Here is a 14,227-nt window from a genome sequence, read left to right as displayed (position 1 = left end):
TCAATGTCTACCTATGTCCAACATAAAAAATAAGAAATCTTTTGGCAATTAAATGAATAGCTGTTGAAGTTGGAAGCAAGAGTCCCATCCAGTGTCTCACCTCTTTTATCATAGTATTTTCCCCCTAGTTTGTTTTCCTCCTTCCTCAAATATTTGGTGCCTATTAAATGAAAGCATAGTGGCAACTGCAGCTTTTCTTTTGCTTTGCTATTTACTTCATTTTCATAGTGAGGAGGGTTTGTTAAACCTGGCAGGTAACTTGAATGAGGTTGGCTGGCTGGTGTCTGTGGAAAACCTGAGGTGTGCCCTCTCTTAAACGGAGCAAACTGCTACTCAGTTCCAGTTAAGTGCTGGCTTATGGAAATGGGCAATTCCAACCCAGACTTGTCAGATTTTTAAATAGGTGAGAAGAGGCCAGAAATCCCAAATTTTTATATGGAAAGCTCCTAATTTTAATTGATAGGAAACAATATTTTTGTAAAAAACAGTGTTAACTGAACAAAATATATCTGCTATAGGAATTTGGCCTCCTAAACAATTAACAATCCCTGATCTATCAATGAGAAACTGTCACAAACGTCCTAAGTCCACCCAGCTCATTCCTTCTCCACTCTTATATCATAATGTAAACACTCAATAAAGATTTATTTACTTTATTGACATTATAAAGAAGTTTGGTAAAGGCATTAATTGATTTAATGCATCATAAGTACTTCATATTTAATTATAAGACCTCTAGATGACATAACAATTGGTAACAATATTAAATCTTGAAAATGCCATGCTGGAGTTCCCAAAGTAAGTTAAGTACCCGGCTGCAAAAGCTTGGGTCGCTGTGGAGGTATAGGTTCGATCCCTGGCCCAGTGCAGTAGGTTAAAGTGGCTAGAATTCAATCCCTGGCCTGGGAACTTCCATATGCAGTGGGTGTGGCCATTAAAAAAAAAGAAGAAAAGAAAGAAAATGCCATGCTTTCACTAATCTATTGCAAATCCTAAAAATTTAATGATTTCCCATGTGCAGTCTAAATTGAAAATACGCTTTACCAATAAAGCTTAGATTTCTTAAGACATCAAGTCTTTTTTTTTTTTAGTTCAGAAATTGTTTAAAAAGGCTTTTAGCCAAAAAAAAAAATTGTGTTTAATTCCATTAACTAAATGCAAAATATATGCTTAAAATTATATATGAGAACTATCTGTCTTACATAAATGCAGGAAAAGAAAATAGCTACATTAAGGAATATTAAAATATACTAACTTGGAGTTCCCGTCGTGGCTCAGTGGTTAACAAATCCGACTAGGAACCATGAGGTTGCTGGTTCGATCCCTGGCCTTGCTCCCTGGCCTTGCTCAGTGGGTTAAGTATCCGGCATTGCTGTGAGCTGTGGTATAGGTTGCAGACACGGCTCAGATCCCATGTTGCTGTGGCTCTGGCATAGGCTGGGGCTACAGCTCTGGTTAGACCCCTAGCCTGGGAACCTCCATATGCCGTGGGAAGTGGCCCTAGAAAAGGCAAAAAAATAAATAAATAAAATAAAATAAAATATACTAACTAAATGAAAATGAGTTCATTGTGTCCTCTTAATAGGACAATGTGTTTTCCTCAAATACCCAAGCTGTACAGAGAATCATTTAAATGGTAACACCATAGATTCATCACTATAACATTTGACTTCATTAGTAATTATTTTTTACAATTATAACTTTTTAAAAGCCATATTCCCTTTTTACGGTAAGACAGCATTTAGCTCCCTAGTAAATATTCACCATATACTATCTCACTTTGTTCTCATAAAGACTCTATAAGGTGGGGATTATTATTACCCCCACAATACTTATGCAACTGCAATTCTTTGAGGTTGTATAACTTGATTAAAGTCTTAAAGAACCTGGATTCAAATCCATAATATCTGACTCTGTAAGCCTCACACTTCTTGGGGGGGGGGGGGAATTTATATACAATGAAATGTACAGATCATAATTGTACAATCAGATGTGTTTTGATAAATGTGTGTACCTACATAACCACTGCATCATTAAAGAAATAGAATATTTCTATCACCCTTGAAAGTTCTCTTATGGCTACTTCTAGTCAAATCACATTTCTTATGGATAATCATCCCTCTAATTTCTATTGCCAAGGGTCAATTTTGCCTGTCCTTTAATCTATAAAATGGGCAATAAAGTATATATTCTTTTGCGTCTATCTTCTTTTGGAGTTTCTCAAATGTTACATGAATCATTTGTTTTATTGCTGATTACTTTCCATCCAGTGTATATACCGCAAATGATTTTTTCCATTTGTCTACTGAGGGACATTTGTGATGTTTTCAGTTCTTAGTTATAAATAAAACTGTTACAAATACAAATATTCTTATAAAAATTTTTGTGGACATATGTTTTCATATGTCTGGGTAAATACCTACCCTAAGACGGGTCTATGTTTAACATTATAAAATACTGCCAAACTGTTTTCCAAAGTATTTGTATCATTTTCCATTCCCTCCTATAGTAAGAGATCTCTACTTGCTCTGCATTCTCACCAACAACAAATATGAACATTTTTTAATTTGGTCATTTTACGGCATGAGTAAAACACAATGTGTTTTCAATTTGGATTCCCCTGTGGAAGACAGTCTCCTGCCCATTTTTTATCAGGTTTTTTTGTCCTTTTATTATTGATATTTAAGTTTGTTTCATTTTGTTGTTTTAAGTTTGTTTCATTTTGTTTCCTAGCATAAGGAACCAAACTAGGAGTCAAACTGGAGTTGTAGCTATCAGCCTACACCACAGCAATGCCAAATCTAAGCCATGTCTGCAAACTATACCACAATTCACAGCAACCCTGGATCCTTAACCCACCGAGCAAGGCCAGGGATTGAACCCACATCTTCATGGATACTAGTCGAGTTTGTTACAGTTGAACCACAATGGGAACTCTGATATTTAGTTCTTCATATATTCTGGATACAAATTCTTTTTCAGATGTATGTATGTGACTTGCCATTTCACTTTGTAATATAGATTGCAGAATAACAGAAAAAAATTGGCAGGGGGTTAAAAGTGCCATTGTACAAACTCTTTTCTCTGTTATGTTTAGTACTTTTGGGGTCATTTCCAAGAAGTCATTGCCTACTCAAAGTTCATAGAGGGAAAGTTTTATAGCAGACTATAAAAGCTTCTACTTTTATATCAGACTATAAAATTGAAGTTTTATAGTCTGATATAAAAGCTTCTACTTTATATCTATGATTCATCTCAAATTATTTTTATGTAGCATACGTAGGGGTTAATTTTTTTTTAGCTGTGCTCACAGCATGTGAAAGTTCCCAGGCCAGGGATCAAACCTGTGCCACAACAGTGACCTAAGCCACTGCAGTGACAATGCCAGATCCTTAACACACTGAACCACATGGGAACTCTGGTAGGGGTTAATTTTTAATTATTTTTTCATATATTTAGCTAGTTGTTCTAATACCATTTGTCAGAGACTTTCTCCATTGAATTGTCTTGTCACATTTGTCGAAAAATCAATTGACAATGTATTTGTGGGTATTTCAGGCCTCTACAGTAATGTTCACTTATTATTTATCTATCATTACATCAGTACCACCGATTCTGATAAGAGTTTCTTTAAAGTATTTTGTGAGGTCAGATAGAATGTGTTTTCCCGCTTTGGTCTTTCCTTTCAAGGTTTAATTTTGCTATTGTGTGGTTTTATATATTAAAAACTACTTTTCAACTTCTACTAAAAATCCCATTGTGATTTTGACAATTACCATATTGAAATACAGATCAATTTGGTGGAATTGATCATTTAACTAAACTAAAGCTTCCATTAATATAGTTTCTCTCTCCCATTTTTTTTAGGTTTTCTGTAGTTTCTGCAATGTTTTAGAGATTTCAGCATGTCTTCTTTTAAAAATACTAATTATTTTATATTTGTTGATGCTATAGTAAATAGATTTTTCTTTTTTCTAGTAGGCAGAAGCAATTTTTGCATGAGAGCCATGAATTCTGTGACTAAATTTGCTTCATAGTTATAGTGATTTATAGATTTCACAGGACTATTTTCACAGACTATTCCCCAGCTAAGATATCTACTACCATACTAAATAGAGATGGTAAGAATAAACAACCTTGCCCTGTTCCCAGTCTTAGGGAAAAGCATATAATAATTCACCACTAATTCTGATGTCAGTCACCTGCAGGGTTTTTTCTTGTTTTTGTTTTTTTTTTTTGGTCTTTTTGCCTTTTCTAGGGCTGCTCCCCGTGCAGCATATGGAGGTTCCCAGGCTAGGGGGTCTAATCAGAGCTGTAGCCACTGGCCTATGCCAGAGCCACAGCAACGCGGGATCCGAGCCGCGTCTGAGACCTACACCACAGCTCACGGCAACGCCGGATCCTTAACCCACTGAGCAAGGGCAGGGACCGAACCCTCAACCTCATGGTTCCTAGTCGGATTCGTTAACCACTGTGCCACGACGGGAACTCCACCTGCAGGGTTTTTAAAGTCCTTATTGAAATAAAAAAACATTCCTTGTGTCCCTAGGATACTGTGAATTTTATCATCAATTGGATTGAATTTTGTCTAGTGCTTTTTCTGCATCTGTGAGATGATTTTTTATAGAACTTACCATTGAAACTATCTGGATCTGATATTTATTTGACAAAAGATTTTTTTTTTTTTTTTTTTTTTTTTTTTGTCTTTTGTCCTTTTAGGGCAGGACCTGCGGCATGTAGAGATTCCCAGGCTAGGGGTCTAATCAGAGCCATAGCAACATGAGATCCGAGTCACATCTGCAACCTATACCACAGCTCACAGCAACGCCAGATCTTTAATCCACTGAGTGAGGCCAGGGATCAAATCCACAACCTCATGGTTCTTAGATTCATTTCCACTGCGCCACGACAGGAACTCCAAAAGATTTTTTTTTTTTTTTAAATTTTTTGCTTTCTAGGGCCTCACCTCAGCATACGGAAGTTCCCAGGATAGGGGTCAAATCAGAGCTACAGCTGCTGTTCTACGCCACAGCCACAGCAATGCAGGATCTGAGCTGTGGTCTGTGACCTACACCACAGCTCATGACAACACCAGATCCCCGACCCACTGAGTGAAGCCAGGGTTTGAACTAGCATCCTCATGGATACTAGTCAGATTCAGATTCATTTCCATTGCGCCACAATGGAAACTCCAAGAGATTTTTTAAAAAATATATTTTATTACATGTATATTCAGATTTGTTATTCAGTTTCAGTAACATGAGTTTTCAAATATTCATCAATTTCTCCTTGCCAAATTTAATTAATAATAACTATAAAGATGTAGGATCTGTACTTATTTATAATCCATGCTTTTATTTTTAATATTGGTAATTTGTGCTTTCTCTCATTTTTGTCTTTGAGTTGTTATTTATTTATTTATTTAATTCATTTATTTAATGGCCACAGCATATGGAATTTCCTAGACTAGGGGTCAAATTAGAGCTGCAGCTATAGGCCTAGGTCACGGCCATGGCAAAACCAAATCAGAGCCTCATCTGCAACCTACACTGCAGCTTGCAATGCTGAATCCTTAACCCACTGAATGAGGCCAGGGATCAAACCCACATCCTCATGGCCATTATATCTGAATCTTAATATGCTGAGCCACAACAGGAACTCCTGATCTTCGTTTTTAGAGAACTGTTAATTTTATCATCCTCATCAAAGAATCAACTCTTGGCTTTATTAATTCTCTTTATAATTTGCCTGTTTGCACTCATCACTCATTGTCCTTTTTCTTATTTTTGACCTTTTATTTTGTTTTTATATTATTCTTATTCTAACTCCTTAAGGTCAATAGTATGATGATTACTTTTAACCTTTTTTGTCTTTCCTCATAGAAACATTTAAAGCTATAAATACTTCTCCAAGCACTGCTTTAATGTCTTTCACAAATTTTGATACATTGTGTTTTGTTGCTACTGAGATAAAAATAATTTAATTCCTCTTATGACTTTTCTTTGAGCTGTTGTTACATAAAGTGTATTTAAACATAAAACACTTTCATAATTTGTGGTCAGAGAACATACTCTGTGATATTTTCAATTTTGGAATTTGAAGTCTTGCAATATGGTCCAGTATATATCTTTGAAAACATCCCATATGTACTCACAAGGAAAGTATGCTGTTGTTTAGGATAATGATGTTCTATACATACACATCAACTGTATCAAAATGGGGAATAATTTTTTTTCATTTTTTGTAACTTTACTGATTTATTTCTATTCTTTCAAGTGCTAAGAATGGCTTCAAACTATTGGTCATTGTCTATTTCTTCCTCTAACTTAGGTATTTTTCTTGCTGCTTAATTTCTTAAAAAGCAACGCTATTGAAATGGAATTCATTGGTCCTTTAATCATTGTGAGCTGTTTCTCTTAATGTCTGATAATATTCCTTGCCTTGGTCACGTTTTTGATATGAGTATAGCCACACCAACTTTCATACTTACTGTTCACATGGCATATTTTTTCTTTTTCTTTTCTTTTTTTGCTTTTTTAGGGCTTCACCTGCAATACATAGAAGTTCTCAGGCTAAGGGTGGAGTCACTGCTGCATCTGCAGGTCTATGCCATCGGCACAGCAACGCAGGATCCAAGCCACATCTGCGACCTATACCACAGCTCATGGCAACACCGGTTCCCTGGCCAACTGAGCAAGGCCAAGGATCAAACCCACACCCTAGATACTAGTCAGGCTCATTTACTTCCACTGAGCCACAATGGGAACTCCTGGAATATTTTTTTTTCAATATTCTGTTTTTCAACTATATTTGTCTTTATATTTAAAGTATGTATCTTCTAGAGAGCAAACAGTTGTACGTTTAAAAATTTTTTCCGGGAGTTCCCGTCGTGGCTCAGTGGTTAACAAATCTGACAAGGAACCATGAGGTTGAGGGTTCGATCCCTGGCCTTGCTCAGTGGGTTAAGGATCTGGCATTGCCATGAGCTGTGGTGTACGTTGCAGACATGGCTCGGATCCCGAGTTGCTGTGGCTCTGGGTAGGCTGGCGTCTACAGGTCCGATTCGACCCCTAGCCTAGAAACCTCCATATGCTGCAGGAGTGGCCCTAGAAAGGGCAAAAAGACAAAAAAAAAAAAAAAAAAAATTCTGATAATCTCAGTCTTCGATTGGTGTATTCAGTCTTTTTACATTTACCTTGTAACTGTATTCTATTTCTTTATCTTCTATTTGGTCCATCTGTTTTCATGTTTCTTTTCATTTCCTGTCTTCTTTTAGTTTCATTAAAAAAAATTGTTTTCCATTTAACTTTCTCTATAGACTTTTAGCTATATACATTTGAATTATTTTTTAGTGGATTGCTCTAGTGATTAAAAGTTAAGAGTCTAAGGAGTTCCCATCGTTGCTCAGTGGAAACAGATCTGACTAGTACCCATGAGGACGCAGGTTCGATCCCTGGCCTCAATCAGTGGGTTAAGGATCTGGTGTTGCCGTGAGCTGTGTTGTAAGTTGCAGAGGCAGCTCAGATTCCGAGGTTGCTGTGGCTGTGGTATAGGCCAGCAGTTGTAGCTCTGATTCAGCCCCTAGCCTGGGGACCTCCATATGCCATGGGTGTGGTCCTAAAAAGACAAAAGACAAAAAAAAAGTTAAGAGTCTACTTAGAGTTAACATGGTATCATTTTACATAAATAATAACAACCCTTAAGTTAGCAGAGTCTACTTAGAGTTAATACAGTATCTTTTTACATAAATAATAACAACCTTGAAATAGTATACATTCTTTAAGTCCCACAGTATACCTCCTTTGTGCTATTATTGTCATTATTAACATCATTATACAACATTATGATACAACACTATAATTTTTTGCTTTAAAACAGTTCTGTTTTAAAGGGTGGAGGGACATAGGAGTTCCCATCGTAGCGCAGTGGTTAATGAATCCGACTAGGAACCATGAGGTTGCGGGTTCAATCCCTGGCCTTGTTCAGTGGGTTAAGGATCTGGCATTGCCGTGAGCTGTGGTGTAGGTTGCAGATGCGGCTCGGATCCCGAGTTGCTGTGGCTCTGGCATAGGCCAGCGGCTACAGCTCTGATTCAACCCCTAGGCTAGGAACCTCCATATGCCATGGGAGCAGCCCTAGGAAAGGCATAAGACGAAAGAAAAAAAAAAAAAGAATAAGGAATACATAATAAATGTAGAGGTTTTAGCCTGTGCTTTTTTTTTTCCTTTATCTTTTTTGTACAAGTGAATTTCCTTTTTGTGTCATTTCTCTTTGGGTTAAAGAACTTCCTTTAGCATACCCTGAAGCACAGTTCTGCTAGTGAGAAATCACTCCAATTTAATTTATCTCAAAATATTTTAAGTTAAAATTTGAAAGACATCTTCAATGGGTATAAAATTCTGTTATGACATCATTTTACTTTATTCATGTTAAAGATATTGTTATATTCTCCTCTGGCCTCTACTGATTATTCTTTTGATATATGGAGGTCTTTAGTGAAATCCTGTTTCATTCCTGACATTGGTAACTTGTGTCTTTTTTTTTTTTTTTCTTTCCCAATCTTAACTAAAAATTTTTTACTTTTACAATCTTTCAAAGAACCAGCTCTTTGTTTTGATTTTCTTGGTTCTGTTTTCAATTTCATTAATTTCTGTTATCTTTCTTATTTCCTTCTTTCTGCTTATTTTGATTTAATTTGACAATCTGTTCTCTGAGTGCATGAGATAGGAACTTAGATTACTGATTTGAGACTTTCTGCTTTCAAATATATTAACTTCGTTGTTATAAATTTCTCTTTCGGAACCGTTTTAGCTATATTACACAAATGTTGATATGTTATATTTCATTTTTATACAGTTCATGCATTTAATTTTTTTATTTTTAGATTTCTGTTTGACAAACTGATGTTTACAAATATGATGTACTTTTTGATATATGGAAAAACAAAATTTCCAAGTTTTTGAAGACATTCCTATTATCTTTCTGTTACTGATTTTTAGATTGACTTTTGTTGTCAGAGAACATATGCTTTATAATTTCAACTCTTTTAAACTTTTGGGATTTGTTTTACAGCCCAGGATACAGCCTTTTTTGGTACGTGTTCCTTTGGCAATGGAAAACAATGTACATTCCGCTGTTGTTAAATGAAGTTCTCTTTAGTTGCTAATTAGATCCCATTAGTTGATGATGTTGTTGGGTAATTCTATATTCTTGATGATTTCCTGTCTAGTTGTTCTACTAATTTTAAGGAAAGTGGTGGTTAAATATCCAATTATAATTGGCTATTTGTCTATTTACATTTTATATCATTTCAGTTGTATCAATTTTTGGTTCATTTATAATTTGGTCATACAAATTTGGGATTGCTATGTCCTCTTGGTGGGAAGTACTACTGAAGGGATAAATATAATGAATAAATAGGACAAGGTCCCTGGAACAGGTCACATTTATGGTTGCAATATAGCATGACTGGATGAATGTCACAATGGCAATCTAAGGTCTTAAATTTTAATCCTGATTCTATTATTACCTTGCTTTGTAACTTTGGGAAAGGCACTCAAACCTCTCTGGACTTTGTTTCTTAAAATAAGAGGAAAGGGTTGTGCCAATTGGGCCATAATTTACTTTGCTGTTTTAATTTTCAATAACTATATAAAAAGAAAATTGGAGAGGATGGCATTTAAAAAATTTTACATACATATCAAATAAATTTTATAGGTGTGGACACTGGTATAATTAGAGCCAATAAAACTTTGAAGTGGAAATGACATAATGAAACTTTGAGGAAACATGTCCTCTTTAAGCTAATGAAAGTGATGTTCCCTTCTAGCTGGAGAGATTATCTTGGATCCTTGCTTTACAAAGTTCAGACTTCCACCTAGCTAAAGCAGAATCACTTGGTAAACTTGCTAAATGAGGATTTCCTGAGTTCTAGCCCCAGTTGATATGAACTTATTTTTTTGAAGTGGGAACCAATGAGCTGTATTTTAAAAGGTTCTCCTCATAATATGCACATTAATGGCTGTGAGCCACTGTTGTAGGTGTCAAGAAAATATTTTCGACCTTTAAGAAAAAAGAAAGCTAATATGCTATATCCAGAGACAAAAATGGATCAAATAATTGAAATTGTGGAAATCAGTTACAAACAATTATGATCAGGAAAAAATAAACTTTATACTTTGAAAACAATATAACTACATGGGAATTCTGGCACTTTTATATTTTAAATAATCACGTAACAAATTTGGATGGAGATCAAGAAAGATAAAACATGTGATAAAAAGCTATAAGAAGACCAATATTTATAATGGACTTGGTTTATGAGTATTTGACAGGAGCCCAAGGAAGTTTATTTCTATGTGTAAGACAAGAAAGAAAGACAACTGAATTTACTGTGTTATAAGTGGTAAAAGATTAAAATATCCTACAAGTAGAAGATATTTGGCCAATATCAACCTGAGTCTTTTTAATCACAGAGAAAAGATCTGCAAGCTGTCATAGTTAAGAAGCAACTGGAACATTAAATACAATGCATTCATTCAATAAGATAAATTTAAAAATCAACTTTTTTTTGTCTTTTTTAGGGCAGCACCTGTGGCATATGAAGGTTCCCAGGCTAGGGGTCAAATCGGAGGTGTAGCTGCTGGCCTACACCACAGCCTAGCAACCTCGGAATCTGAGCTGCCTCTGTGACCTACACCACAGCTCACAGCAATGCGGAATCCTTAACCCACTGAGTGAGGCCAGGGATCAAACCTGCAACCTCATGGTTTCTAGTTGGATTCATTTCTGCTGCACCATGATGGGATCTCCAAAAACTGACTTTTTAAACTTCATATAAAGTTCCGTCTTGTTCACAAAATATTGTCTTATATGGATAAACATATTTTTCTGAGGCAAGTTTCAAAATGTTCATTAAACTCTTAGAATGTATTATGATGTCAAGTAGCTTAGCACATTAGTTTAACATTTTAGAGAACTGTAGTTTAAATAATACAGATAATAACTTGCTCTACCTTTGTAAATTTGTCCACATAGTGTTTTCTTTAAGGAAAAAAATTCATTGAGAACCTATTATCCACCTGATGTAGGAGTTAACATGAACAAATCAAAAAGTATTTGTTCTCCAGAAGCTCCTGAATACTGAAACCACAGAAATAAATTACATAATGCTGATAATACTAGTCCCTGCTATTTTTGGCAGTATGAAGAATGAGCAAATAAAGTTTCTTCCTGTTGAAGGCAATCATGTTGTTGAGGTTAGATGTTCTTCTTCAAGTAAAGCCATCAATGGCTATAATGTGTGCTTCAAATTCACTTCCTTTGTTTTATAACAGGACCCTAGACTAAGTTATGATTAGCATTCTCTTATGCTTATAGTCAAGATATAGGGTTTTCCTTAGGATCCCAGATGATTAAAAAGCTGTTACAGAATTTAGCTTTGGACCTCCTTAATTGTTCTTACTTTAGAGTACATTCATAAGCTCACACACATGAACTCAAATAGGCACATACACAAGCACATACAATTCTATCACCTTTCATTATATTAAGTTTACTGAATAATGAAAATCAAGATCCAGATTTTCAAAGTATTAAAGTTTTTTGAGGAGCCATACAGATTTCATTTCCTGGAGTTTAAAATATTTATTTTCATCTGATCCATCACACTCCAGGGGAAAAAAAAAAACAAAACTCTGCTCATTATTATACTTTTGCATTCTATGCATATCACTAAACTGTACTTGAGTTTAAAACTCCGAATAAATTAAATGATTATAACATAAATAAATGTATAACATAAGCAGGCATGACGTTCTAAGAAAAAATATTTGCATGCAAGCTTGTGCCCATGAACATGAGAATTTAGTTAGGAATGAAATCCTAAAACATATTCTCATGACAGGATGAATCTATTAGTGTAGTTAAGTATTTGCAGACCTTATTCACTTCCAAATACTTTACTAATACCGGAAACAAGACAATTCCTGGCTTGTAAAACAGAACCAACCACCCTAAAACATCTGGCATACTTACACACTTTTCACTGTCAAATACATAGCACAAATGTTTATTTGACTCAGAATCTTTGCATATGAAAGTGAATATTCTCTTGTCAGTTTTATCATCTGCACAAAATGATATTCTGTGAAGCTGGCAATTGTGTTGAACTTCCTGTGAACACAGACGAAAATAAACATAGTTGAAGAGACTTTTTTTCATTTTCTGAAATACCAGCTGTGTTAATAATTTACAATTTATGAAACATTACCTATCATATTTTGGTTTTATAATTATATACACCTCAAACTTTAACAAATATGTAATGGAGATAAACCTCCTGACTCAGGATTAAACTAAGTCATTTCAATAGCAGTTAGAAAAACACAAGGGAAAAAAGGATCAGAGGTTCATGGGCTTCCTGAGCTACAAGGGAGCTACATAAACCATTACTTTAAACTGTGCAACTTTACTTAGGAGGATATTGAGGTCTAGAGAGATTAAAATACTTCCACAAGGTTACAGAATTAGAAGAATGCTTTTTAACCAAAATACTTTTCATTTTATTTTACTGCTGCAAATAAACATTCCTGTGTAAAACATAACTTCATCTGTACACAATTTTATATGAAACATAACTACACAGTACATATCTTCATGGTAACATATATATATATATACTACTGAAACTCTTCTGTCTAAGGAAGATCATGCTTGCAACTTCTGTAATATTTCCATTGGAGCAGTGAATGGAGGTCTACACATCCAGCATCCAAATGACTGAATCAACCTTGTTAATCAGTACAAAAATAAATATTGCATGTATATATATATATATATGTGTGTATATATACATAAAACTACAGCTAGCATGTCACTGAATCTTTCCAAGTTCAAGGTTTGATGTGTCAGCTTGTTGAGATTTGATCTACCAAACTGAATTGCATTACTGCTCATCAGATTGAAAACAAGTACATGAGATATACAAATAGATGTTAAAAGAATGCATCCACAGTACTGCATTCTTTCCCCACATACAAAGCAAATGGTAGTCAGCAAACGGTGGTTTGCAAGCGTCAAAATTAAAATGAGGAAGTATACTGTATAATTGTAATGGTTTTTGTCATTACTAGATAGCCTGTTTCATCCATTTCAACAGCAAGGAGAAACAATGCTCAATTAACTAAAACTTCTGATGAAGGCACAGAAAGAAAGATATTGGAGTCAACTGAGATTGCTTTTTGCTTCCATTTTCATCCATCCTTCCATTCATTTGGGATTCCCATGATCCACCTGCCTCTCTGTCTGTTTTTACATACGTACATACATACATACATACATACACACACACTCCACACCAGATACTAAACCAGTGTTAGTTATCCTGCAGTATCCTTAAGTCTTTACATTTTGTGCTTTTGTAAAGATATGCCATTATTAAACTGTCAATTCTAAACACTAAAGAAGTTCTCTTTATATACTGCATTTAATCATATTTGTATTTTCCTAATACTTAAACTCTGTATTAATTACTGAAAAAATGAAGCATTCTAAATGCTCAATAACGGAAGAATGGTTTAGTAGATTATAATTTATAGATTATGGTATTGGTGAAATTCTTATGGTCTAGGATATATTATTGGTAGTTTCTAATCAAAACAAACAAGAACACGTGTAGAAGATACATAACATGTATTATCAGGCCTACATATTTCAAGGTGTGTTTAGCAAGTCCTAAAATTCATGTAAGAAATTATCTATTCATAAATTACACACATACACTCCAAAACTGACCCATATGGTTTAGAAAAAACTTTAAACACAAACACTGTCTACAAATGACCTGTTCTAATTGGACATGCACTTGATTTTAAAAAGGATATGCAGGACTAGGATTGTTTTTCTTTTTCATTCGTTGCTACACTTTTGGCTGAATTGTCTCTCTGTAGTTTATGGCTTCCTCAGCCTACTGTTCTTTAGTAACTACCATTTACCTAATGAATTCATCTCAGCAGACACACCGTTCAGTAGATAATTCCTCATTTGCAACTGCCTTGTTTCCTGGCAAACTATATATATATAAAACTATATATTTAGTTTCCTTTCACCATGACTTCTTTTGTCTGCTTTCAGCCATCTTGGCAATAGTAATCGTGGGATAACCATAACCAAAGTGAAGTCTCCAACTCTTTAATTATTATTTAATATCGAGTATAGAGAATGGGAG

General features: G+C 34.9%; 2 protein-coding genes across 51 annotated transcripts in view; both read right to left on the bottom strand.

Moving 5' to 3' along the window:
• GULP1 (GULP PTB domain containing engulfment adaptor 1) overlaps positions 1 to 14,227 on the bottom strand; it is a 263,558-nt gene that overhangs the window by 29,950 nt on the left and 219,381 nt on the right. For all 50 annotated transcript variants that reach the window (XM_021075367.2, XM_084999167.1, XM_084999162.1 and 47 more), the window contains one exon: positions 12,037 to 12,174. In XM_021075367.2, the coding sequence (XP_020931026.1) occupies positions 12,037 to 12,174 (138 nt within the window). The remainder of the gene's footprint in view (positions 1 to 12,036; positions 12,175 to 14,227) is intronic.
• Positions 1 to 14,227, bottom strand: part of COL3A1 (collagen type III alpha 1 chain) — a 528,757-nt gene that overhangs the window by 373,444 nt on the left and 141,086 nt on the right. The gene's annotated exons all lie outside the window — the stretch shown is intronic.

This window comes from Sus scrofa, chromosome 15 (genome assembly GCF_054392235.1).
Source record: "Sus scrofa isolate SSC_HxYL_T2T_F1_AM1 chromosome 15, Sscrofa_HxYL_maternal_Yorkshire_Landrace_v2.0, whole genome shotgun sequence".
Taxonomy (NCBI): Eukaryota; Metazoa; Chordata; class Mammalia; order Artiodactyla; family Suidae; genus Sus; species Sus scrofa.
This window is presented reverse-complemented; position numbering and strand designations above follow the sequence as displayed.